This window comes from Piliocolobus tephrosceles, chromosome 17 (genome assembly GCF_002776525.5).
Source record: "Piliocolobus tephrosceles isolate RC106 chromosome 17, ASM277652v3, whole genome shotgun sequence".
Taxonomy (NCBI): domain Eukaryota; kingdom Metazoa; phylum Chordata; class Mammalia; order Primates; family Cercopithecidae; genus Piliocolobus; species Piliocolobus tephrosceles.
This window is the reverse complement of record NC_045450.1, coordinates 66,135,929-66,163,340: the sequence shown is the minus strand read 5'-3', so window position 1 is coordinate 66,163,340 and position 27,412 is coordinate 66,135,929. Positions and strand designations below refer to the sequence as shown.

At 52.9% G+C, this 27,412-nt stretch overlaps 1 protein-coding gene across 2 annotated transcripts in view; it reads right to left on the bottom strand.

Moving 5' to 3' along the window:
• The window catches only part of CMIP (c-Maf inducing protein), a 273,367-nt gene extending 246,625 nt beyond the window's left edge, over positions 1-26,742 (bottom strand). For both annotated transcript variants that reach the window (XM_026447269.1, XM_026447270.1), the window contains exon 1: positions 26,299-26,742. In XM_026447269.1, coding sequence (XP_026303054.1) covers positions 26,299-26,598 — 300 coding nt within the window. In that variant the 5' untranslated portion in view covers positions 26,599-26,742. The remainder of the gene's footprint in view (positions 1-26,298) is intronic.
• Between the last annotated feature and the right edge of the window lie 670 nt (positions 26,743-27,412).

Below are 27,412 nucleotides of genomic sequence, written 5' to 3'. Positions count from 1 at the left end.
GTGTGTATGCATATGTGTGTGCCTATGTGTATGTACACCAATCACAAAGCTCCCTTTTCCTTCCCAAGAAAGGATTTCTTTTTGTACTGATCTTGGGAGTTTCAGGGCTACAGCGAAGAGACGACATGTGGAAGTCAAGAACTGTATTTATTTACGAACTACATAGAATCAATATTTAATCATTTTCTACTTACAAAATCCCAATTTTGACTGGGCACAGTGGCTCACGCCTGTAATCCCAGCAGTATAGGAGACCGAAGTGGGAGGATCCCTTGAGCTCAAGAGTTTAAGACCAGCCTGGGCAAGATCTCGTTAATATTCTTTTTTGATAGTTTTTTTAATCTCAATTTCCTATGGCTCCAGCCAGCATAACCCCAAGACTCCACCTTCATGGTGGACCCAAACCTCCAGGCGGCCTGTCAGCAGCGCCTGCTCAGATCCAGCCTTATTTTTAGCACTTTCTCCAGACAACCCAAGGGAAAAGAAAGCTGTTTTGAGGTCAAACTTCTGAAACATCTGTCTCTGTGACCCGGCCTCTGTGCAAACGCCACTACTCCCAGGACATGAAAAGCACCCTGCAGATGCCCAGAACCCCAGCCACCAGGGCCAGCAGGCTGCACGTGCGAAGAAGGCTCTGGACACAAGCCGCCTGGACGGGGCGCCTGGATGGCGCACCTCTTGAACCGCCGGGGCCCTTTCCCAGCATCCCTGAGGCACCTTCGTCTCAAATGTGGAAGCAGCAGAGAGCCGAGGCCAGGGGCTGCTTTATTTCCCTATTGCTTTCAACATCTTCCTTTTCAAATTCTCTTTAAACCGAAACTGTCAAAAATTGTGTCTGATAAATCTGAAGGTTGTAGAGGAAGTGGTTTGTTCTTCCTCCTGCTCATGATTTCTGCAAAAGATAGTACACAGTACTTGGTGAACTGTCAGGCAAGGCAAGGGCTCCCAGCGAGGGCCGGAGGAAATGCAGGAGATCACTGAGGTCTGCTCTTTACCTGCTGCTGCTGGTCAGACACCAGACAAGGTCAAGGGTGCAGCAGACAGGAGGAGCCCAAAGAAGGCCCTCCTCATCCCTCCCCATCCCACCCACCAAGACATTCAGGAAACTGTTCAAACAGAACTGGTCTGGTAGCTCTGATACTCCCACGGCAGCCTGGCTGCTGGGTGTTATCATCCCATTTTCCAGGTAGAGTTTAACTAAGGTAATCAGAAGGTAAATAACATGCCCAACTTAATTTCAATAACTAACTTGTCCAATGTCACACAGAACTGTCAATCCACAGTTCAGGCAAAGCCTGAACTTAAGAACATCTGACTCCAAAGCTTGACGTCACCTGCCCCGGGAAGCCCTCTCTGGACCCTTAGACCTCAGGTGTAGTCAGGTCCCCTCGTCTGTAATCTTGGTAGCAGTAGCAATGACAGTGGTAACAGCAGTAATAAGAGCCCTCTCTTTTTCCTGTATACTTTTCTCTGTGTCAGACACAAGGTTAACACCAGATGTGCATTACCTCACTGAATCCTTTGCAGAAGCCCATGGAGTTGGCACTGCGATCTGCCCCATTGTACTGATGAAAAACAAAAGCTCAGAGAGGTGAAGTTACTTGACCAAGGTCACACAGCAGGCAAGCGGCAGAGTCCAAGGTACAACTTCCAATACGCTGTTTTGATTACTGGCCTGGGCTGATCCCAGTTTTCCTGTACGTGACAAATCTTTGCATTATCTTGGGTCTAGATGCTTCTAGTCCAGAATGACAAGGGCTGCCAGCCCCTTTGGGTTTCCCCACCAACGTCAAAGGTTGAGGGACAGAGGCCATTTCCCTGCTGGCGACGAACTGGCCCCACCTTCCTGATTAGCTCAGCCACTCCCAGGTTCTTGGGCCTAAGGTTGGTCCAAATCGGGGCAAAGAACTAGGTCCTCTCAAAGCAGAGTAAAAGAACAAGACGTTCATACGGCTCTCCTGGAATTTGGCTTCTGTGTTGAAGTCCAAAGTCCCAAGGCCAGGATGCAGGCAGCTCACTGGGTCCGCCCTCCACACTTCCACCCACCCCTAGCCCACTCGACACACTTGAGGCCCATGGAGCATGTGCCAGGCCCCGCCAGGCCCCTCGGGCTTTCCGATGCTGTGTCCTGCCCGGAATGCTCCTCCCTGCTTTCTCCTCCTGGCCCGAGCAGACCCATTCTTGGATCAGCAGCCTTCTCTCCAGGGACCCTGCTACTTCCCACGAGTGCCCACCCCGAGTCACCCTTGTTTGCGGGCACTAGAAACAATTGTCCATAACTCTCTCCTCCCAGGCTGTTATCTCCACACTCCTAACCCTTAGCATAATGCCTGGTACCCAGTAGGTGCCCCATAAGGGCATGCTTCAGGCACGATGCCTAACGGCTAAATGAGAGAACACCCTGAAAGCACAGAGGGCGCGGCACACGCAGGCAACTGTGAGAGGTCTGGGGCGCATCTTCTCACTTCTCACTTCGTTCTGGCCCTACAATGTGCAGAAGGTTCCATCCTTGGCCTCGATTTACCCGCAAGGAGATGGAGACTCATGCAGATGGGGCAGCAGAGCCGGAATTCCGGCCCCAGCCTCTCTCTGAGTTTGTGCTCTACTTCCAGAAAATAGACACATCACCTGGGGGTCGGAGTGGCCAGTGGGAGAGTGAGCCTGCTTTACAGCATATCTCGAAGACAAGATTGGGAGCCTGAGGTGAACGTGGAGAACCATGGCCCTCTGCCTCCCCAGCTCTCTGTCCCCTGCTCAGGAAGGCCCACTCCTCATTATCTTGGGCTCCAAAAAGCTACCCAAAAGGTTGCCCCTGATCGTGCATTTCAAAGTCTTGTTCACCTGGACAAGAGGACCACAGGAGCCCCACAATAGAAACAAAGGAGCAAGGGCCAGGCATGGTGGTGCACTCCTGTGATTCCAGCTACTGGGGAGGCTGGGATGGGAGGATCGCTTGAGTCTGAGAGGTTGAGACTGCAGTGAGCCGTGATTACATCACTGCACTCCAGCCTGGGCAATACAGCAAGACTCTGCCTCAAAAAAAAAAAAACAAAAACAAAAACAAATGAAGGACAGGCACTGCGGCTCACACCTATAATCCCACCACTTTGGGAGGCTGAGGCAGGTGAATTGCTTGAGTCCAGGAGTTCAAGACCAGCCTGGGCAAGATGGTGAAACCCCATTGCTAATAAAAATTTAAAAATTAGCCGGGCATGGTGGCACACACCTATAAACCCAGCTATTCAGGAGGCAGAGGCACGAGAATCGCTTGAACCTGGAAGGCAGAGGTTGCAGTGAGCCAAGATCATGCCACTGCGCTCCAGCCTGGGTGACCAAACGAGACTCCATCTCAAAAAAAATATAAAGAAGAAAAAGAAAACAATAAAGGAGTAAATGAGAAGAGGCCAGGAAAAGTAAAAAAGCTAAATTCCTCTTTTCTCCAGACCAAATTTGGGGTATAAATGGTATTTTATACCATGAGTCCTCTCATCTTCTCACAGCAAGCTTTTACAGGGGAAAGCGAAACGGGGGGCTATGTTAAGCCCCTGCCTCACTAGGCCGGCTTTGTCCCACCTTCCCAACGGGGCAGGAGGTTATCAAGCCCCTCATCTGTGATGGGGACATGAGGCCGGGGCACTCAGACCGGTTGTGGGATGTGCCCAAGTTCCAGCGTGAGTGTTAGGGACCGGTGACAAACGCGGGTCCATGTCTAGCCCAAGGGCGTGGGCCTGCATCACACAGCCTCTCCTAAGCCCTTTGCCTGGTGGGATGGAAACTCGCTCCACTAAAAAAACTGCTAGAGCCCAAGAAGATCCTTGTCCCTGCCCAGCAAGGATGGACAGCTTCAAAGCGCGGTTTAGGGGTTTCTGTTTATTTTCCTGTATGTTCTGGTCATCTCAATCATCTAACCAGAAGAACTGGCCCAAAATTAGGCACAAGAAAAAAGGAAAAAGTCTGGCCCTGCTACATAACTCCTGGAACTGGTTGCAGAAACTGAACTTTGGCTTTCTAAACTTGGTGAAGGAACAACAGCCTCTTTCAAGCAAGGCTCTTTTGTTCCTAGTTCCCAGGGAGGAGGCAGAACCTTTGGCCGAACAAATTCGGTTGAGCCGAAGTCTCCCAGGGAAGTGGTGCTGTGCTAAGTCCCCCGTGGTCAATGCATTAACTTGCTCCTATCCCGGGCACATCACCAATCAATCGGATGGCACTGGTTTTGTAATTTCAAAACCATGTGGCCATCAGATTCATTACGCAATAATGGCCCATTCATAAAGTAATACCAGTAAGAAGTGCTTCCCAAGCAGTATCTCGGTTATGCCTCATGATAACCCTGTGAGGTAGACACACCCCCATCTTTCATTACACAGACAAGGAAACTGAGGCCCGTCAAGCTCAAGACCATTGCCAAGATCATCACTAGTAAGTGGCGGAGCTAAGATTCAAACACAGTAACTGCACGAACCTGGCCTCCAATCAACCAAGAAACAGCCAAATGAAGTAATTTTTTTAAAAAGGGAAAGAGAGGAGGCCCACTGGCTCATGCCTGTAATCCCAACACTTTGGGAGGCCAAGCCGGAAGGATCATTTGATCTCAGGAGTTCAAGACCAGCCTGGACAAGATGGCAAAACCCTGTCTCTACAAAAAAAGTAAAAATTAGCTGGGTGTGGTGGCACACACCCATAGTCCCAGCTACTCAAGAGGCTGCGGTGGGAGAATCACTTGAGCCCAGGAAGCTGAGGCTGCAGCGAGGTGGGACTGTGCCACTGCACTCCAGCCTAGGTGACGGGGCGAGACCCTGCCTCAAAAAAATAAGACAAAATAAACAGTAAAAAAAGAATGAAAAGAAGAGAGAAGAAAAGAAAAAGCAAAGGACAAGGATGTATTTTTCATCATTGACTTCTTGCTACCTGAAATTACCAGCTTCTTTTCTGCAAGGGTTGTCTCCCCCACGAGAATGAAGGTGTTCCAGTGCGGCTGTGTTTGGTTCACCCCACAGCCCAACCCTCAGCCAAGCACCTGACACCCAGAAGACCCTGAGCGAAGGTCTGGAGTGAGGGAACTCACAGGGCCCTGTTGTCTGAGCCAGGGTCACAGGAACAACCCCTGCCTTTCCCACAGGTGATAGCACGGACAGCTCAACGCGGTGGGTCACTCTGCCCAGTCACCTCCACCAACATGCCTGCTGCAGGCTACAGGTGAAATGATCTCGCCAGAGAGGCCCTCTCATGGCTCAGCTGAGCCAGGCCCAAGGTCGGCTCGCTTGGGAATTTCTCTCATTCGTTCATTCAATCGATCATTTCTTATTGGCTCATTCAACAAATACTTATTGAGCACTAATCATGACCAGGCCCTGCGCGAGGCAGCCTTCTTGGGACAGTGAGTGTTAGGAACCGGTGAGAAACATACAGGGTCCAGTCTGAGGACAGAGAACAGGAAAAGGAAGCAAGCACAGCAGGACACAGCGTCAGACGCGGCCTGCGTCCTGCCCCATCAAGGACGCTTCCTGGCGGTAGTGAAAGTCCAGCTGGCATCCCCTCCCTCCACCGCAGGGACTCCAGCCTGGTTTATATATTTCTAAATGAAGATTCAGCCCACACTAGCAAAGACTGTCCAGGTACAGCATCATCAAGTACAGATGGAAAAAACGGCGCATGCAAATGAACACCCTACAAAAATGTGGATTATTATCTCTGGGTGTCAGCATTCTAGGTGGATTTTGTTTTCTTCTGTTTATCTGCGCTATCTAACAGTTCTATAACAAACCTGAGTTCTTTATGTAATCGGTAAGGGGGGCTGAACATCTTTAAAAAATAAATGTCCACTCCTAGATGCATATCTATAAGAACCAAAAGCAGGGACGATAACAAATACTTGCACCAATGTTCACAGCAGCACTACCCACAAGAGCCAACAAGGGAACAACTCAAGTGTCCGTTGACAAAAGAATGGATAAATCAAATGTGGTCTATCCAGTCAATGGAACATTATTTGGCCTTAAAAAGGAAGGAAATTCGGTCAGGTGCAGTGGCTCACACCTGTAATCCCAGCACCTTGCGAGGCCGAGGCGGGTGGATCACCAGGTCAGGAGATCGAGACCATTCTGGCTAACACTGAAACCCCGTCTCTAATAAAAATACAAAAAATTAGCTGGGCGTGGTGGCGGGCGCCTGTAGTCCCAGCTACTCGGGAGGCTGAGGCAGGAGAATGGCGTGAACCCGGGAGGCGGAGTTTGCAGTGAGTGGAGATGGCGCCACTGCACTCCAGCCTGGGCGACAGAGTGAGACTCCATCTCCAAAAAAGAAAAAGAAAAGGAAGGAAATTCCGGCATGTGCTACAACATGGTGGAACGTAAAAACCTCACACTAAGTGACATAAGCCAGACACAGAAGGGCAAATACTATGTGATTCCACTGAGCTCAGGTACTTCATAGGCAAAGTCATAGAGACAGCAAGTAGAATAGCAGTGACCAGGGGCTGAGACAAGGAGACAACGGGTACAGAGTTTATGTTGGGGATGATGACAAAGTTCTGGGTGTAGATAGTGGTGACTGTGAATTTATTTAATGCCACTGAATTGTACACTTACAAATGGTTAAAATGATAAGAATTGTGATACGTATATTTTACCACAATTGTATATTTTACCACAATAAAAAAAAGTTTAAAAAAACCTCAGAACTTCAACTGCCAAAACGAATGAATGAATAAATGAATGCATGAATGAATGAAAGAATGAGACCTTCCCTCTTCCCTGATCAAGATTTTCCCGGTCGCACCATCAAGTAGACAAAGTGAGAAAACAGCACGCTGTACTGGGGTAGGGACAGCGACTGGGGCAGTCTGTCTTCCTGGGTCTCAGTTTCGCCAACTGTGAAATCAAGGCATCGGCCCCATCGGACCAGAGGTGCGGCCTGTGACCAGATCTCATCTTACCTCTCGTTAGTCTCAGAGCTAATTCTAGGAAGGTGCTGGCAGGTGACCCCTCACCCCCAGGTAAAGGGGCAGCGAGCCCCCACTGGGAAGAGCTCTGGCTTAGCCGGCCACCTCTCACTGTGCCCACGCCACTTCTCTTGGAAGCCTCCTTTTCTCACCTGCGAAATGGGGAGATTAATGACAAAGCTACGGTCTCTACCCCTCCTTCCTTTACACACTGGCTGCGGCTCCCTCAGGAGACCACAAAGGTGAGGTGGATGGAGCCCTAGCTTCCTCCCTGAGCTGGCTGCCTGGAAAAAGCCACCCCAGCCAGGGAACTCAAGGGACTAGGAAAATCCTGGCTGCACCCAAGCTTGGCAAGGAGGCTGAGGGGCAGGAGAAATGAAGGAGAACTCTCCAAGGCCTGCCTGTTATCCAGCCAACACCTACTTCATTTTTCCTTAGGTGGAATCACACAAGAGTGTGCACATAAAGGACATCTGGGAAGTCCCCTGGGGTCTCAGAAAAAGCAGTGGAGCCTAGGAAAAGACACACGAGCTCGAGTCAGCCTGACCTGGGTTTGCACCGCGGCTCCACAACCCACAGCCATGTGACGCTGGAGGCCAGGGATCTGGGGAACCTGTCCCTTCTCTTGTAACACAGGGACGCTGCCCACCCAGGGGGCTGAATAAGTGCCTGGCACATCATAGGTGCCTGAGCAATGGCGGGTTCCATTATTTCACCCGGTCCAGCCCTGGCAATTGGTACCCAGCTGGGCAGACAGCCGGCTTGAATCGCCCTACAAAATCCTCAGGGAGGCGAGAGGACTCCACGCGCGCAGCACACTTATCAAAATGAATCTAAGAAGAAAAACCACAACCGCCATCCCGCCAAACGCAGTGGGAGCAATGAAGCAAACAAAAGGGAAAGTTCAACTCCTTTTTTTGCCTTCAGAACATGCAAATACAAAATTCAACGGCAAAGGAATTATCCCAGAAAAATTCCATGTCTAAATCTGAAATAGCCCCATGGAACTCTGTCCCTCTCTAGTCATTTAAGTGACGTTTTGCTCTAGGGTGGGCTGAAGATCGGGGCCAGCTAATGTGGGGAAATCAAAGACAATGAGGAAACTCGTTTATTGGGGTCCTTAAAATGTTAACAACCAAGGAAAACCCTCGCCTTCTCTTAGTGGAGCTTGCTTACCCTTGCTGAAGGTGAAGTCCTTGGTATGTAGAAGGAGGAAGCCCACTAGACCTGCACCCATCGCCCACTGCTCCGCTCACACCAGCTGAATTTGCCAGGTAGCCTCCATGATAGAGACTCAGTAAAGGATCCATACCTCCCCAACTCCAGGCGTTCAAATGCCAAGACTGCCCTGGCCTCTGTGGATACTCTCTGGGCACATTTTCTCATGCTTAGTATTCTTCAATCGTTGGTCATTAAGGGTTTGTGGTCACTCTGTCCCTCCACTTTACAGGTCAGGGAGGTGAGGCAGCCCAAGGTCACACTGAGAGCCAGGGCAGAGCTGAGCAGTGAGCCACCATCGGCCTGATTCCGGCAGAACAGCCCTCGGACTCCACCACAATGCAGCTCCAGCGATGTGCTCCACCTTATCAAAGAGTGAAGAACTGCTCTAAATCTTAAAACAAACATTTTAGGGGCAAGAAGTGCCAACCTTGAAACTCCAGACTGGGATAAAAGAAAAAATATTTCACCATAACCAAGAAGACTAAACACAGCTCAAGCAAGTGCAGAAAAGGCTGCAGGGACAAGCCCCACACTTCCCTGGCCAAAGGAGCATAAAAACCTTGATCTTTCTACTTAATCAAACTTTTTTTTTTTTTATCACTCACATGTTTATTTCCATGCAAAGCTCCATTTCCTGCTGGGGAAGCGTCACTAGCCCCCTGGCCTGGTTTATTACCCTGGAGGGGGAGTGTCCACGAGTCCCAAAGAATACCTATATTATGGATATTAGAAAACACATGGTTGCTAAGTTTTATAAGCCCTGCTCTGTCTTACCATTTTGCCAGCCCAAGGATCCATAGCTTTCAGCACATTTTCAAAGGGAGTATGTCACTCCCAAATCTAGACCCAGTACCCTAGAACATCCATTCAGTAGGGACTATTCTGTCATTTTGATTTTTTGTGACTGACAAAGCACTCACGGACCATCCACCCAGATGTAAGAATGGAAATGACACCAGGAATGAAAGCAAAAATAAATCACTTCCGAAAGCAAGTCATATGATGCATAAATGGACGAAAATTTAAGTGGATATGACAGAGGAGAAGTAAAAGATAATGATGACAACCCAGTTCCATGTGTTTCCAAGAAGGAAAGAGGAAGAAAACTATCCTCATCTTCATGAGGGCAGCCAGCTCCATGAGAGCTGCCTGTGCAGCTCACTGCAACACTCAATGCCTAGAACGGTGCCCAGCACACAGTGCTGAATGTTGGATAAATATACCATGTCATTCATTCTCACAATCCTGGGATAGAGGGATGGTAATTTCAGTTTCCAAGACGAGAGTCAGAGAAGTCATGTGATCTACCCAGAGTTATAAGCAAGAAGAGGCATTGCTGGGATCTGAACCCAGAGCCAGGCACTGCTCTGCAAACCCAGGAGCTTTCCTCTATATTACACTTTGTTTAACCCAAAATCATCTCTTAAGAGCCAACACTCTGGTGTGGAGAAGGCTTCAAAATCCCACTGGCTCCCTTGAGGGTCATTTGACGACTCTGGGCCTTAAGTTCTTAATCTATGCAGTGAAAGAAGCTGGATACATCGAGAATGGCAAACACAGTCCCTGTTGCATGCCAACAACAATTGATTAATAGTGGCTGTCTCTGAGCTCACTGGAAAGACTGATTACACCAGGGTTGATTAGCAATGTCTACCATGGTCAAGGCAATGAAGAGTGGCAGCACAAGTGTCACATATTTGCCATCCCACAACTAGATGAACTGCAAGTTCTCTTCCGACTATGGCTGGTTCTGATTCTAATCATAAAAACAAAAAAAAAAGGAGGAAAGGGCAAACAGAGAAGGAAAAATCGACAAACATTTTCCAACATGGGCCATGGCTGAATTCAGTCAAGTCAATACTGTCTGCCCAGCCAGCCCCTCATGCTCCATGCACACAGCCCTGCCAAATGGGAGGAAGTGGAAAACATCAGATCCACTGCCCACAAACTCAACAAGACACCCAATCCAAGCCAGAAGTTGCAAAACAATGGGTTTTGCCTGGCTTGGCCTTCGTTGTAAAACACCTCATCAGGAAGCGTGGTAACCTCGCAGGGAGCTGCATCTGGGTTCAAACCTGGGCGGGACCTCTTGTCCATCATGAGCCTTCACAAATTACTTCAACTCTCTAAACCTCAGTTTCCCTCGTCATCGAAAAACCTCACAGGATTCTCATAATGATCACACACAACAGGGCATCAAAGTTCTTCACAACAAGCCCACAGTGAGTAGGCAAAGAAATGGCCACTACCATCATCATCATCACCATCATCATTACCATCATCATCACCATGATCATCATCACCATCACCATCATCATCACCATCATCATCGACACCACCACCACCACTTTTCTTTGCAGGGGGCAAATTTTCAGAAAAGAGTCCAAGTGCAAGAGATTCTTTTGTTTCTCCCACGTTCAGCATGATGCCCCTTTGGTGGCTCTGAACTCTAAAGAGAGGAGGCTCTGAACACCACTCCATCTCCTCAAGCTCCTGGTGTATCAGCCAGGGTCCTGGGAGGAAAGAGACAGCAGATGCAAAACGGTGCAATTTGAGGAAATTTTCACAAAAGGACAATATATTAAGGTGTGGGTGGCGTACAGGGGAAGCACAAAAGATGGTTCTTCTACCTAGGGTGACCAGCTGTCCAAGTGTGCCCAGGACTGAGGGGCTTCCTTGGCCACAGGACTTTCATTGCAAAAAACCTGGGATAGTCCTGGGCAAACCAGGACAGCAGTCACTTCATTTCTCCCCCATGTATTTCTATCCCTGGGCCTGACAGTGCAGGGGAAGGAGCAGTTACAGAAAAACCTGGGTAGAGGGGGTGACATGACTGCAGGAGTGGCTGAGAGATACCACACACCCATGGCAAAACCAAAGGAAAAGGGAGGAAGGAATAAATACCCCACTCAACTTCCTCCCATCCTCCATCTCCCCCAGGCTCTCCACTGGCCAGACCCACCCAGAAGGCAGGGGAGACAGAAAAGAATGGAGGGTGGGGTTTCCAAGGCAAAGGCTGGAAAGAATAGAACATGGGCCCAGAGGCAAAGAAAGACACACAGGATCCTGTATTGACTCTGGGGTGGCCAGGGGAGCCAGACCTCACCTCTCAGAGGCTCCATGGTGAGGCCTTGCGGGGACTCAGTGCCCCTAGTCCTCACACAACAGGAAGGAAAGGAACTTCCCCTCCCCACTGGATGGGACACTGGGATGTGGCCAAAGCCCCCTTGGTCCATGGGCTTGGTTTGTGGCATTCAAAGCTGAGCCCAGCAGGGCTCGGAGGAAGAAGACCCCTTCAGCTGGCAGGGCCACCTCCTAAGAGTGGGAAAGGCTGAGACAATTCCCTGAAGCAGCAGCAGCCTCCCGGGCTTGGTCTAAAGCACGTGCTCCGTCATTGCAGATCCGAGTGGGGGAATGAAAGGTGGGGCCCGTTTGGGGTGAAGGTCTACAAAATCCAGAGAGCACACCCCTGGAATTGTTATGCAGTTTCCCGCACGGGTGTGCTCAGACCGGAGGCCACTAGTCAGAGGCAGTGCATGCGTCAGGGGCAATATCGTTTAGAAAATAAAAGTGACTTTCAATTCTGTTTTTAAATCATATTTTCTGAGATCAAAATCTTATTTCCCAAGCACTGCTGCTGAAAGCTGAGGTGAAAACCACCAATAATATCTTAATCCTCCCAACGGCGGGTTTCCATCTTGCCTGGGTTGGGAACTTGGTGGCTGGGGTTAGGACAGGGGCTGAGAGCCCATTCCAAATGATGATGCCTGAGGTCACAGAGCGGGGTCACGCTGCCGGGGTCACAACGTAGGGTCACGGGCACACCCTACCAAGGTCACCAGAAGGCTTTTTTTTTTTTTTTTGAGACGGGGGTCTTGCTCAGTTGCCCAGGCTGGAGTGCAGTGGTGCAATCTCGGCTCACTGCAAGCTCCGCCTCCCGGGTTCACGCCATTCTCCTGCCTCAGCCTCCCAAGTAGCTAGGACTACAGGCACCCGCCAGCACGCCCAGCTAATTTTTCGCATTTTTAGTAGAGATGGGGTTTCACCGTGTTAACCAGGATGGTCTCGATCTCCTGACCTCGTGATCCGCCCGCCTCGGCCTCCCAAAGTGCTGGGATTACAGGTGTGGGCCACCGTGCCCGGCCAGAAGGTTTCTAAGAAAACTGTGAGACTTTCCAGTCCCTTCACAGCCTGGGGTGCCAAGGTCCCCCACCATGCAACAACAGACACTCAAAGGCCTTTACTGACATAAGGTATTCCTGGAGAAATGGACCCAAACCCTGCCTTCAAGTTCACAGTCCTGCAGGAAGCAGGGGAAGGTATATAGGTGGGCAAACCCAACACAAGAGAAGCGGCAGCCACAATAATGAGGGCGATGGTGATGGTGACAGTGGTGGCAGTGATGGTGACAGTGGAGACCACAGTGATGGTAGGAGTCATGATGATGATGATGATGATGGTAGCAAACATCTGTTGAGCACATACCACAGGTCCACACTCTACTAAATACTTGCCATGTATTCTCTCCGTTATTCTCGGGACAACCTGGGGAGTGGCTACTCTTATATCCCCCGCTTTCAGATGAGGAAACTGAGAGCTGGATCACACCACTGGTTAAATGGCCTCATACGAAATGTCTGGATCAAAAAAGCCTGGCCGGCCCCTCCTAATCACCCTGCCCGATCGGTGTCCTGTTTTAGGGAAGGGCTGACCTGGGCAGGCAGGGGCTTTAACGCCTCCACCTCCCTGCAAGACATGATGGGGAAACGGTGTTCGGGTTTCCAAGTGGAGGCAGGGGGTTTCCTCCTCCCTGATCCTCAGGGAGGACCCCTTCAAGCAAAGCTTCCCAGAATGGCTGAGCAAGGAGGGCCCTACGCAGGAGCACACAGTGGAGGCCAGCAGGACTGAGATCAGCTGGGATCCCCTCGCTTAGTCATGCCCCCAGCCAGGCCTGTGCTGGCCCAGAGAGCGTGCCCTGCTTACCACTGGAGGCATCAGAAGAACCCCAGACTGTTTGTCTTTGCAGTGCTCCCTGACCCCTACCCCTTCACCAAGCCTGCGGGCAGAACCCGCATGCCAACTCCAGAACCTTGTTTCCTCATAGCTTTCCAGGTGATGGGGTTCAGCTACAAAAAGCAGAGGGACCCACTGCCCAGCCGTGGGTGGGTCTGGGGTCAAACAGATGAAGGCCTTTTTAGAAGAGGTGAGAAGCCAGGGTCCCTATCGCCTCTCCAGCCCACTCCCTAACCTCCCCCAGAAACCTGCCTCAATTCAGACACGGCACAAGACACAGGTTTTGAAGTCATTTTTCCTTACACCAAAACTTTCGAATGCTAATTTCTCCCTCTCTCTTATTGGCATGATGTAATTCCCCTTTTCAACAACCCAGATCTCTGAAGTCCTGAGTCATCAGGGCGAAGGGAGGGACGGTGAGGGGGAGGTCAGCTGGGACGGATCAAAGGTAGGGGGGAGCTTGCCAACGCCCAGGCCAGCCGGGATTTCCTTCTGGGGACCTGGGGTGTCGTGGCCTACCGGCTCTTGGCCCCACACCATGCCAGACATGGGGACAGGATTCCTAAGGCCCCCACATTGTTTTTCATACCTCCCCTGGGACAGTTCTGAAGAGACAAGGTGACTGTGGGACAGTGCGGGGGTTCCCAGCTCCGTCACACGCCAGCCCGGGCAGCCTCCACCTGCTCCAGAAAATGGGACCTCAGGAGGTGGGTGCGATCATCAAATGAATAAACACAGCAGTTCTCCACCAGGGGCAATGTGGCCCCCAGGGGACATGTGGCAGCGCCTGCTTGTTACATGTCACGGGTTGTTACAACTGTGGGGAGCAGTGGGCCAGCATCTGGTGGTGGAGGCCAACCTGGAATAAAAGCTCCTCCTGCCCCCTGTGTACCTATGTCACCGGCACTCATCCAGGAGAAAGCGTAGATGGCTACACCCCACAAGGTTAATACGGGTGATTTCCAGGTGGTGGGATTCTGTGAGGATTTTTTTTCTTCTTGATTTTGTAAGACTGTCGTCATCCCTGTATGATGGCTTCAGTTTTGCTTTGACAAGAGAGGGAAGGTGAATGTGGAGTGGAGAAGGCAGAGAGGCAAAGGCGCCCTGGCTACCCAGCTGGGGTGCTGCCGCGCCACAGGGGAGGAAGCCCTGGCTCCAACTGGGGAAGGCAGCCCTGGCAAACCACTGATTGGCGGCGGGGGGCGGGTCAGGGGGGGTTCCAAGCAGAAAGAAGAGGCGTGTGCGAAACGTCAGAGGCACGCGGAAGCTGAGGCCAGAAGCCAGGCAGGGCAGGAGGCTCGCTCCACGGTGGACTTTGAACTTCGCACTCTCTGTGGTCAAGTCCTCACCACCGGCTGCGACAGATCAGCCTGCAGGGTCAGGTGGTCTCAGGCGAGGAGGCTGAGGCGACTACCCCAGTCCAACGAGGGCAGTGAGAAGCGATCCTCTGCCGCGGCTCCTCCAGAGACGGGTCTGCAGGAAGTTGGCCCAGGGAGCTCCCAGAAGGGTCCCCAGTCCAGTCAGGGTGGACTCTTCTGCTCTGCCCACACACTCCCTCTTCTGCAAGGCCCTCCTCTCAGCTCACAGCCAGCCTTGCCACTTGGGGCCTTTCTCACATGCTGCTTTGCAGTCCCAAAACCCTGCTCACCAGCCACACGCAGTGATACTCTGGAGCCAGACAGCCTGAGGTCAAATCCCGGCTCCACCATCACAACCTGGGTAAGCAGGGACCTCTCCTCACTGGGCCTCAGTTTGCTCATCTGTAAAATGGGGACAATGACAGCACCACCCCACAGGGGCACTGTGAGGACGAGATGAGCGCTCATCTGCACAAAGGGCTCAGAGTAGTGCCCGGCAAACAATAGGCGCCGGGTAAGTGTTCGCTGTCCTTACTGTTGCCTTGCTGGTGATTCGGCCGTTGCTGCCACAGTTCCTGTGCTCACACCAGCCAAGGACTCATTGTGACATGTGGAGGCCACGGGCTCTGGAGTCAGGCTGCCTGGGTTCCAGTTGTATAACCTGAAACTCTCGAAGTCTCCATTTCCCCTGCTAACGCCTCCTGGGGCTGATGAGAGGATGCAACGCACACATGCCTAAAGGTCTGAGAAGGACTGCATGAAATGATCATGATCACCCCGCAGCCCCTCCACTCCACCTCGGACATGAATATCATCTGGCCCTGGGCTCTGGCCCTGCTGGGACTGCCCGAGCTCAGTCACCACCAGCCTGCTGGGACAGTTCGAGCTCTTTCATTTTCCCACCCTGAAGCAAGCCTCAGTCATAGGGCGGTGAAACGTGAACCAACCAGAGCAACAAACAGACGTCAGCAAGTCATCGTTCCCCTTTCTAACGGGCAGCCCTGCCCCCGAAAACCGCCAGCTGAGACCCCACTGCACTTCCCCCACTGCAGACACGAAGCAGAGTGTCACCTAAAAGGTGCCCAACTGTGTCCCTGGCCCTGGGCTCCAGCCTGATGGAATCACCTTCCAGACAGCACAGGCCCTGTGAGAAAAAAGGGCCCTGTTCAAGAAAGGAGCCCTGTGAGCCACAGCTTGGAGACCTCAGGCCTGGGATGTGGAGTAGCAGGGGCCTCTGGCAGGAAGCCCACCAGGAGCTCACCAGGCTAAGCCCAGCAGCCTGACACCATTACCATCACTCTTCCTAGGCCACAGAGGTGGGCTCAGAATCCTAGGGCCTGTGTCCACACCAAGAAAGGCTGTGTGCACCACAGCTGGGCCATGTGTTGGAGACACCACACGTGCAATCCCCCACACACCTTCCTTCGGTATGGACAGAGCCCTGCAGCAGGGGAGTGGTACAATTCACTCTTATGCAGAGGGCCAGAGGCCTGTGGGGTTACAAGTGGAGGGGTAGAGATCTGAGCTCGCTCCTCCCTCTCCGTGGGTCCCTCTCCCCTTCCAACAGGATGGACCTCCCAACTAGGCAAGCTGTTTGTTCACTCATCCAAACAATGTCTGCTGAGAGCCAGAGCCTCAGCGTCCCCATCGGTAAAATGGAGAGAGTAACAGTATCTTGCTGGGTTGTAGGGATTACTAATAGAACCTGCATAGCATAGCCCCCGGCAAGAGGAAACACACTAATCACATGAGTGGCCACTGCACGGTCACTACTGTGACTAACTGCCTGGCCCTGGCGACTCGGAGATCCCTGCACTCCTAAGCCTTCCAATCTGTGACATCCCGGACTCCTGGATGGCCAGCCAGTCATCAGTCTCTGCATCGTAAAGCACCACCCGCCCCAGGGTACATGGGTTTACCCAGCATTAATCACCCCACGCTGGTAGACTCTGCTCTAGAAGGCGAACCCACCTCTATCTTTAACTCCTATGCTGTCTTATGATGTCCTCCCCATAAAAATCGCACAGACCCCCGGAATGTGCCTGGCTGCTCTGGCCTGTCCCTTTGCTCACTCTTCCCTCTGCCCATTCCCACCTCCAGCCTGCTACCCTCATCTCCATCAGTCTCCATCCTACCTCTCCATCCAGATACCTGTCTCCTAAAAAGAAGTCCTTCCTGAAACTACCCACCCCTATGATGGCATCTCTTCCTCCGTCCAAACAAGGACAAGACATAAACCTCTCTAAGCAATGTGCTTTGTTCTACGGTGCATCATAATTGTAATACCCCCATTTAACTATGAGTGCCTTGAGACGGAAGAGTGTGTCTGACTTTCCAAGTGCCATGCCTGAGAGCACTCACTATGCAAGCACAGCGCCCCAGAACACTCACTCTGCACAAATAATATCTGGTGTTCAAGTTATACACCTAACGCTTACTCTTTACGAATAGTTGGCATCCAATTTCCCACATCAGTTCCCTTAACTTTTTTGACAAAATCACAAAGGAATGTTCGCCAACCTTGGCAAACGCTAAGTTGAGAAGCTCACTTATTTCTACCTAAGATGTTTCTGCAGGAGGCGGAAATAGTTCCGTGTGCATCCAACAGGTGCATATACACTGACGGACCCACAGACATGGGGTCAGACCTGGCTTTGACACTAAACTCCACTTCCTTCCTTCCAGCTCTCTTTATCTGAGACTCCATGAGAGCATCTGTAAAATGGGAATAAAAACCTACCCCGCAGGATTGTTGTGAAAATAAAACGAGCACTATGCATGGCACACAGTAGGGATACAATAAACATCGCTGCCAACCAGGTACGTTAGGTCCATCTCTTACAACAGATTTGCTTACCCTACTTTATCCCCCACCAGAGAAGACTGCAAACTTTGCAGACCTGCCACCAACCTCAAACCCAGGAACCAGATGAGACCATGGTCATGTGAATTTCCTTTCGAGGGAAGCCCCTCTGCTCTTGGTACCCTGGAGACCTCAAGGTCTGCTGCTGCATCCCAGGGATCCTGGGGCGGGAGTAGTCATCGCTTCCATGGTCTCCTCTTCCTCCTGGACACATGTAAACCATGTTCCCCCGTCTTCCCCTGCACTCTGTGTGGCCGCGTGGCTGAGTTCTGACCAGCCAAGCGGCCAGACCTACGAACGGGTTGGCTGTGGTGCTCGCCCTCCCCGTCCCCACAACAATGAAGGACCTAGGGGAGGGCAGAACAATTTCACAAGAAAAAGAGGGGGCAGAACCCTCGGGAGACCCCTGCAGGACTACAAGAACTGGGCTGCACGAAGCCACCCAGATGCCAGGGCTGCCTGTTACGGCAGCTGGCCTGCCTGGCGAACACACAGCCCCTTCCATACCTGTGGCTCCCCTTCCCTGCAGAGCCTCACACCCATGTGTGTGGTGGTAAACAGGGTCACCTAGTCCACACAGGGAGCCAACATGGGAGGGAGGACAGCCAGGCCTGGGTCTGCTCACAAGACTGTGTGCTCCAATTTTCAGATATTCTGGACCTCTAAGGAAGCTGGCACGGGCCCAGGACACCCAGAGAAGCTAGCAGAAGTCCCGGTGTGATCTTCCCTCTCCAAATAACCCCACCTGAGCTTGATGCAGCCAGCCCAGCCCAAGGGAAGCACCCAGATGCCTGATTCCATATACTCAATTCCAGGCACCGGATGATCCGGAGCACGTGCTTCCCTCCAAAGAGAGTTTGCCCAGTGCAATCAGTTCAGTTGCTCTGTCCACCCTACCATTTCTGACAGTAGCTTGAAAGCAGCAGAGCCATGAACAAAGGATGCCATGGGAAGGCGGGAGTCTGGGTTTGAATCCCAGGAGGGCTGCTCAGCCAGCTGCCAGGGTCTCTGGGCCACACACTTCCCCTCACCCCTTCCCAGCTGGCAAAACCAGAGGTGAATCAGACCACTAGTGTGTTCTAGATCCTAGGAGCCTTACAGTGTAGTTAAGGATGGAGGGAGCTGGGTTTTAAAAGTTCTGCTGGGCTTTGTCATTTAAGAGTCTCTTAAAGCACTGCTACAGGGCTATTCTTCACTATTTATTGGGAGGTAGCCAGGTTTGCAAAAAAAAACAAAAGAAAACAGACAACAGAAGCGATAGAATGGAAGCTTTACAGGGCAAGGAGCTGCCTGTGTGCCCGGCACCTCGCACATTCTACATACTCATTAATGTTTTAAACAGATAATAACAGCTCCGGAGAGCAGAGGGAAGGAAACTGATAATCACAGAGCATGTACCAGGTGCAAGCCACTTTACTGGGTGGTTTCTCAGTACCATCGCCTGCCTCAGGGCCTTTGTGATTGCTGTTCCCTCTACCTGGAATGCTCTTCCCCGTCGAAGTCCTATCACCCCCTTCCCTGACCACTATGTACAAAGCAGCCCACCACTCGCCCCACCCTGCTTTTCTCCACAATCCCCGTCATCGGATTTTATACTTAACTTGCTCTTAACTTAGCTGTCTGTCACCCACTCCCACCAACACAGGCTCCACGAGGGCAGGCTCTTGTTTTCTTCTGAGTGCCTAGAACGGTGACACTTATCTGCTGAATGAAGGCATGAAAACGCCGCCAGGCCTCACCTCACTTACCCCGACATCGATGCTAAGAGGAAGTCTCTCTGATCCTCACTTTACAGATAAGGACACAGGCTAGGGGGCTGCCCAAGGTCACCACCTGGGACGTTGCAGAAGCAGGATTTAAGCTCCCCTGTCCGATTTCAAAGTCCAGGTCCTCACTCCCCTACTCCACTGGGTCTGCCGTGTTCTCTTCCTGTGGCCTCGCTGCACACCCCAAACGCCAGGGCGAGTGCTGTGCACATGGGAGGGGTAAGGAAATGGCTACTGAAGTCAGGAACCAATTTCAGCACCAGAAATATTTTCTCTGCCATCTCCTTTGCCTCAATACACACAGCAAACACCTCCCCCACACGCACGTCTCATCACCCTTCGGTTAGGGCTCTGCTGATGTAAGCGAAGCTTCCTTTCAAAATGCGCACAGTCTCCCTCGGTGCCTGTTGAATACACTGGGTGGTTCATCGCCAGAGCCAGGAGCAAGAAAGAGAAATTCTCGCTTCCTCTCTTTCTCCACCATGGAGCTGGGCGGCCTGGCTTCCATCCTGGGGAAAGCAGGAAGTCGGGGAACAAAACGCGACGCCCTCAGGTGGAACTGCCCAGACCCTTGTCCTGCGGGTGGAGGTCAGCACACGTCTTTGTTGGAGACCCCTGGTCACCTGTGTTCCTTCAGCTCTGGGGAAGACCAAGTGGCCAGACCCTCTGAGGGGGATCCCTGGTTGGTGACCTTTAGCCACACCAAAGCATGACTCCAGGTAGCAGTAACTCCAGGCAACACTGCCCTTCCCTCTTCAAAAAGAGGCTCGGCTCCCCCATCCCAAAGAAGTAAGCAGAGGAAAATCCAAACTATCAAAATAGAGACAACTCCATTGAGTAAAAATAGAAAATGTTTTCTTTGAGGGAACAAGAGTGTATTAGTCCGTTTTCATGCTGCTGATAAAGACACACCTGAGACTGGGCAATTTACAAAAGAAAGAGGTTAAGAGGTTTAATGGACTCACAGTTCCACATGGCTGGGGAGATCTCACAACCACCGTGGAAGGTGAAAGGCACGTCTTACATGGTAGCAGACAAGAGGAGAATGAGAGAGCTAGGCAAAAGGGGCTTCCGCGTATAAAACCATCAGATCTCATGAGATTTATTCACTACCATGAGAAAAGTATGGGGGAAAGCGCCCCCATGAGTCAATTATCTCCCACTAGGTCCCTCACACAACACGAGGGAATTATGGGAGCTACGACTCAAGATGAGATTTAAGTGGGAACACATTCAAACCATATCAAAGAGGCTGAGACTAACCTCAATGACCATCAATAGGTGAGGGTCAACCTACATTATTGTGATACACTTCTATGACAGAACACTATGCAGCAGTGAAAAAGAACAAGGCAGCTGCACACGCATGGAGGGTCTCCAAAATATTCTGTCCAGTGAAGAACCATGGTGGACAGCTAGCTGTGTGTGAGCATGTCCAGATACAGAAGAAACGAGCAGCAGCGTTTGCCTCCAAGGAGGGCCACTAGGGGCTGTGTGGGCATCAAGTAAGGGAAGCTTCATTTTTCATTACATGCCTTGTTATGCTAATCAAATCTACCTGATGCATATATGAGTATTTCCATTTTTGTAATTTATTTTAAGAAACTAGACTATGCCCCCCAAGGAATTTTTCTTAAACTGCTTACAACAATTTCATTGCCTTCCTACCTATGAGACCTGCTAAATACCCCTAACTTTCCCCAATGCACTATTCATCTCAGGGAACTCCCTGGAGGCCACCCATTTTTAGGTAACAATACTTCCTTCCATTTGTGCAGAAGTCATGAAGCTCTTTCAGGGCAATTAGCAAAACAGGAGTTGGAATCCTGGTCACTGCATGCTGACTATACTAGTAGGTGCTTATCTATCCTCTCCAATCCTTACAGCAACCCTAGACATGAGGTGCTCCTCCCTAAAGATGGAGAAAAAACAAGGCCCAGCAAGGGAAAGCAAAGCGCCAAAAGTTACACAGCCAGGAAACTGCACCCTCCAAATCCAGACCCAGCACCATGAGACCGCAAAACCCAAATCTGTTCTGTCCCATAGCAGAGATGCCCCACGTCAGGCTGCCTCACTTAATCTCATGTATTCCTTCAATCAAAGGTATACGCTGACCCCCTGCAATGTCCACAACAACAAAACACCAATCGGGTACCCTCAAGACAAGTCAGTACTGGCTGGCGGCAGTTGAGGCGCCCTGGGACAGCTTTGCCTTCTACCAGGTCCCCCTGAGCCCTGCCCACGACAATGCCCCCAGAAGTGCCCTCTCTCACTGCCCGGTGAGACACTAAGGAGCAGCAGGCAGGGCCGTGACACCAGTCAACCTGTGGGCCAAGCAGCCCAAGCCAGCAGCAACTGCCACCTCTGTCACCCACTTGCAGGAAAGCTCAGCCACACGCAGTGAAATTCCTTCTACCTGGACTGGCATGATGTTGCCATGGCCATAACAGGCATCTCAGATTGCACCAGGCAAATGCCAGCATCAAAACTTACTCCTTCCTTGGCTGGGCACGGTGGCTCACAACTGTAATCCCGGCATTTTGGGAGGCTGAGGCGGGCGGATCACGAGGTCAGGAGATCGAGACCACCCTGGCTAACACGGTGAAAAGCCGTCCCTACTAAAAATATAAAAAATTAGCCGGGCATGGTGGCAGGCGCCTGTAGTCCCAGCTACTCGGGAGGCTGAGGCAGGAGAATGGCGTGAACCCGGGAGGCGGAGCTTGTAGTGAGCCGAGATTGTACCACTGCACTCCAGCCTGGGCGAAAGAGCGAGACTCCGTCTCAAAAAAATAAAAAATAAAAAACAACTTACTCCTCCTTAAAATGCACTTACTTATTACAGCCTGGGGAAAGCAGACCACGTTTAAAGTTTAGAGAGAATTTTGACTTTTTCTCCTGTCTCAGCCCCTCCCCTCCACCACCTCCAATCAGACAAGCTGTCTAGGAAACAATTTTGATACACTCCAAAATCCTCTGCTATGACAAATGGCATGGAAAGCGGGGAAAAAAATTCTCTGTGTTTACTGCCACGAGAAACATCAAATAAATTAGAGGCAGGCTAGGCACAAGGTGGGGAGCGGGGTATGTGACAAAAGTGAAAAAGCAATTAGCATGCGTGCATGTGGACACAGATGAGTTCTCGTGGGATCTGTGACCACCCTGGAGGACACAGATCTTAATTCTCAAGTAAAAACCAAGCCATGTGGATGTGTAACTCTTAGCTCAGCAAGTGACACACAGTAGGTGTGCAGTAAGCCTGTGCTAAACAAAGTCCGAGTTCAGACAACAGCTGCTCCCCACCAAGAAAACACCAGACTAAAAAAACCACTGAGAATTAAGGTGGCTTCTCCTTTCCCATCCATAACGAGATGCCTGGAAACACTGCAATCAAACAGCAGAGTGGTGAAAATTTAAAAACAAACCACTGAGGAATTATGGCTTGAGAATCAAGGACACCACTATCACCTGTGCCCCGACCCCTGAATAAAAGACTTTCTGACTGGATCCACCATTCTGAAATACCGTGTGCCACACTGTCTTAAAAGTAAGATGAAATAAAAGGTAGGCAGCTTATTTGTACTTCTTTGGTGCAGAAGAAACAAAGCCTACAGACAAAGCCCTCTGCCCATGGCAAACATGTCTAGCAGGTGATCAAATTCAACCCAGACACGAGAATAGCAAAATGGATTCTGGTCCTGCTGAACCCGGCTGCTTATGCAGAACCCCTGGCTGCCCTGGCTGTCATTTACAACCAACACAACCATCACCAGCCATGAAGAGCCAGTGAGGCCCCGGGACTGGGAAGTTCGGGTACACAGAGGGTACAGGGCACCACATTCAGGCTATAGTCTGGGCAGACAGGCCCTTCCCCACAAAGGTGCAGTCCCGGTTCCCCCACGGAGTGGGCCCTGGCCTCCCCATCTCCCCTCCCAAGTCAGCTGTCGCCTGTCTGCTTCCTCCTTTGTTTACGAGCATTTCGGATCCAAAGTCTCCAAGCACAGGGTGCATCAGACCTGGCGGCTGTCACAAGCCACATTAGGCACGCTGTTGGCTCTGTAAGGATTTAATCAGTAACTGGCCCAGAAGACCAGGGCAGGGCAAGCTCCGACCTGATCCCACAGGAGGCAAAGTTTACAGGCAGGCCAGGTGGGTGAGGCCGCTGGCTCCTCTGGTAAGACAACCTGGAGGGCTATCAGGTCCCTTGGAGCCCAGACTAAAAGGTGTCCCTAGCTGGTGTCACCCAGCAGGTGGGACTGGGAGCCCCAGTATGCCTGCATCCCAGCCTGATGCAGATGTGCTCCTGGAAGCCTGGTCTTAAATCTCTCACGATTCAGTTAATTGGATCAACGGAGACAGACTGCAGAAGGTTTGGGCAAAAAAGAGTATTTGGTTTGTTTACTGGTTTGAATCCATATCAATCACTCTGGGTGTTGTTCCTGAAGCCCATACAATTAACCAGATATTTACCAGAGGATGCTGAGATGGGCTGTGTACACGGCTTAAAATATGGATGATTGATATTTCAAGTAAGGATATGACTCTACAGGAAACATACTTGGAACATCAGGAGCTCAGGGCTGGGCACGGGGCTGCTGCGAAGCCACAGGACTGCAAAGGGTTTTTGTTGTAGGGAACTGCACTCAAATTCACCTTTGTTTCATTTGGGCTCATATTTCTCAATAGAGTGCTTAGGCTGCACTATAAAACGCAGACGGATTACATAATGTCCAGGCCTCAGGGAAACCCCACAGGGGCTCCTCTGCTTCCCCGACAGCCTGGACACCAACCAGGTGTCTCATGATGGGACAAGAGCCCTGGTGGCAGTCCCAACCTCACCTCTGCCCCAGAGGCCAGCCCTCCAGCCAGGCCCGCCCTCCCAGCCCCACCTCCAGGCTCACAGGCCCCGAGGCAAGGCTCCCTGGAGCCCCCCAGAGGGCAAGGGCAAGACTTAAGGACACCCCCAGCCTGCAGTGCTTGGTGAGGAAAGGCAGCGGAAAGGGGATTTTGCCAGCCCATCGGACCCTTCCTTATAGTTGATCTTGCCACATTTCCTAACACCAGAGCATGGCTCTGCCAAGAGGAATCGTGCCCCATGGATAAGCCTCAGTCCCCAGTACTAGACAGGTGCTCTCCAGAGAGGCCCACGCTACCGGCGGTGCCACCCACCTGGGCTGGCCAAGGTGAGCAAGGGGCCTCTGGCTATTCAGGTCTCTCTTCCTTCCCTCTCTCTCTCAGACAGACCTCTTGAGCAACTGGAGGTAAGTGGGGAGCCATTAGCCTCGAGAGTTGGCTTCCTGTAAACTGAGGGCGGCAGCAGCGGGACACTCGTTCCTGGCTTCTCCCATAGGGAGAAGGGGCTCCACCTGGCCTTCCCATGGCAAGTCACTGTCCCTTCTAACCATGTTCCTACCCCCCACCCCCACCCCCCTTCCATTCGTGGGGGGTTAGGAGGAAAAAAAAAAAAAAAAGGCCAATAAAGTACCCCTGAGCCAGGTGAAAATTCTGAAGCCAGATCTGGGTCTCCAGATCCCAGGCAAGGGGCCACCGCGGTCACCAGCTCCTCCCCACATCAGAAACACTCTGTACTGGCAAATTTTCAGAGGCTCTCTCCCCCTCCATCCATTGGAAAGCCAAATGCTGCGGCCTGTGGCGCGGGACGGGCTTGAGAACATGCACCAGCCTGACCGGGGACTGGGCCGCCTCCCCGCGACCAGCAATCCTTCCTGAGAAAGAAGTCTTTGCAGATATTGCACCAATGTGCCCACAGGAAAGAGAAAATAGGTGCTCTAAGCACGTCGGACCCCAAATTCAGAATAAAAGTCCTCGAGCACTGCAATGCTCTGGGGTGGGGGGTGGGGGACTGGTTCAAGGAGTAGGATTCTTCAGCTAACTTTTCCCCTCTCCCCATTCCTTGGGGAATGTGTCATGGCCTGTGACACACCGCCAAGGGAACATGGATGCCAGGGAAATGTCTACACACGCTACACGTTTGTGACATGCCATGTAAGCGACACCCTGTTTCCTGGCTGGGTTTTCTTGGCACAGGTGTGGGCAGGCAGTGGATTCGGCCCCCTCCCACTGTGCTTAGTAAACAGGATCACGGTGGCCCCAGGGAGGTGTGCATTCTGGAGAAAACAAGCCACCCCTCCAAGGAGGACGGGACCCCCACAGCAAGGCTCAGGCCCCAGTCGATATTTGAAACTGTCCTTGTTTCAAAACACAAAGCATCCTGTTCAAGCTCCAACCCGCCACCCCCACTCTCCCCTCGACCCCACCACAGCTGTCTTTCTCCACGTACTGAGGCCACCATTTGCAGATCTGATTTCAGAAACAGATCAATGGATTTTCCTCTCCGACTCATCCAGCTGACCCAGTCCTAGCCATGTATTTAAAAACAATAACAAAATTAAACCTCCAACAACAAAACACACACGTATATACACACTCTACAGACAATGCCGGACCAAGCAGCTTTCAGGCTAGAACTCGATCACCGCTGGGTCCTGAGATATTCCAGGACCACTGCCCCTCCCCCTCCACTTCCAACCTCTCAATGTACGAATGAGATTTTCAGAAAGGGAAGCACCCTGTTCTGCCTGCCAGCCCTGGCAGGAAAGAGAATAAAGGACGGGTAAACCAAACAGAGGAACTGGTTTCTGGAAATTCTTTGGGTTTGGGGGTTTGCAGGTTTTGTTGTGTTGGTTTTTTTTTTATTTTGAGGGGTGGTATTTTGTTTTCCCCTCCCCCACCCCTCAGATCCAGATGGGCCAGGGGCTTCCAGAGAGAGAACCCCCACAACCATCAGGGCCCAGCGTCGGGTCCATCCTCGAGTCCCAGCCACCAGAAACACAAGAGCTGGGGGCAGAAGGTCCCCGGGCACCCAGCCTGGCGGTGGCCCGAGTCTCCAGAATTTTAAAGGTCTCTCTCGAGCCCGGTCGGCTGGTCTGGGCTTCAGACTCCAAAATTGAGCCCCGCGAGCAGGCCAGGAGCGGGGAGCCCTGGCTCTCCCCGTTCCCCCGGCACCCCCCACCACCCCCCCCGGCCCTGGGCTCCAGGTGCAGCGCCAGGGGGCAGCCAGGGAGGGCGCATCTCGGGCCCCGAGGGGAGGCTAGGGTGCAGCCGCGCAGAGCCACTCACCGTGGCGGACGCCAGGCTGTTGTCGGCCAGCGTTAGGTGGTGCGGCTCCCAGCGCCTCAGGAATTTCGAGGTGAGGATCTTGCTGAGAAAGGTCCGCGGGTGCCGGATGACACAGACCTGAATGTCGCCCTCCTGCAGCAGTTTGTACCTCATCCCGTTGCACAGCAGAAGAGCCCGGCGGCAGGGCACTGCGCCCATCTTCGTGCCCTCGGGGGCCGACACGTCGCCCCCCAGCAGCGGCTTGGTCTCCTCGATCTGCCGGGGGTCGCCGCCGCCGCCCGAACTGCTGGTCACATCCATGGCCGCGCCGGGGGAGGGGGCTGGGGGCGGGGAGAGGGGGCTGTCCTGGGCTGCTGGGGCGGCGAGGCCCCCGGATCCGGCGGCCCGCACCCCCCCACCCCCCGGGAAGGTGGGGGGGGGGGGGGCGGGGGGCGCCCGGAGGGGGGGGCGGAGGGCGGGCCGGGGCGAGGCGCGGAGGGCGGGCGGGGGGGGGGGGGCGGGGGGGTGGGGGCGGGCGTGTCTCGGGGCCCCGCGCCGCCGCGCGCGTGTGTACGGAGCGTGTGTCCGCGCGGCCGTCCGGGCGAGAGTGGCCGCGGGCGGGGCGGGCCGCGCACTGGGCTCGCGGAGCCCGAGGCGCCCGCGCGATTGGTCCCCGCGGGGTCATGTGCCCGCCCCTCTGACGTCAATGGCGGCAACGGCGGCGGCCGCGGCGGCTTCGGCCTCTGGCGGGCGGAGTCCGCGGTCCGGGCGGGGTCGCGGCCCACGAAGGGGAGGCGCGGCCCGACGGGAGGGGCAGCCCCTGGGGAGGGGGCTGGGGCGGGCGAGCTCCGCAGGGCCCCTGCCCGCCCCGCCCGGAATGTGGGGAGGGGGCGGGGCGCGGGGGCGGGGCGCGTGACGTCACGCCAGCCGCGCCCCCGCGGGTGCCCGGGCGGGAGCCCAGCCCGGCTGCCCGAGAGAGGGGCCCGCGTCCCGCCCACCCCGCCGCCCCCGGGCCGGACTCGGACGGGGAAAGAAGGATACCCGAGGGCCGGGGGCTAGGTGGAGGGACCGGGGCTGGAACCCTCGACCGCTGACGCCCCCTCCGCGGTCCAGGCTGCCCAGCGGGCTGGCCAGA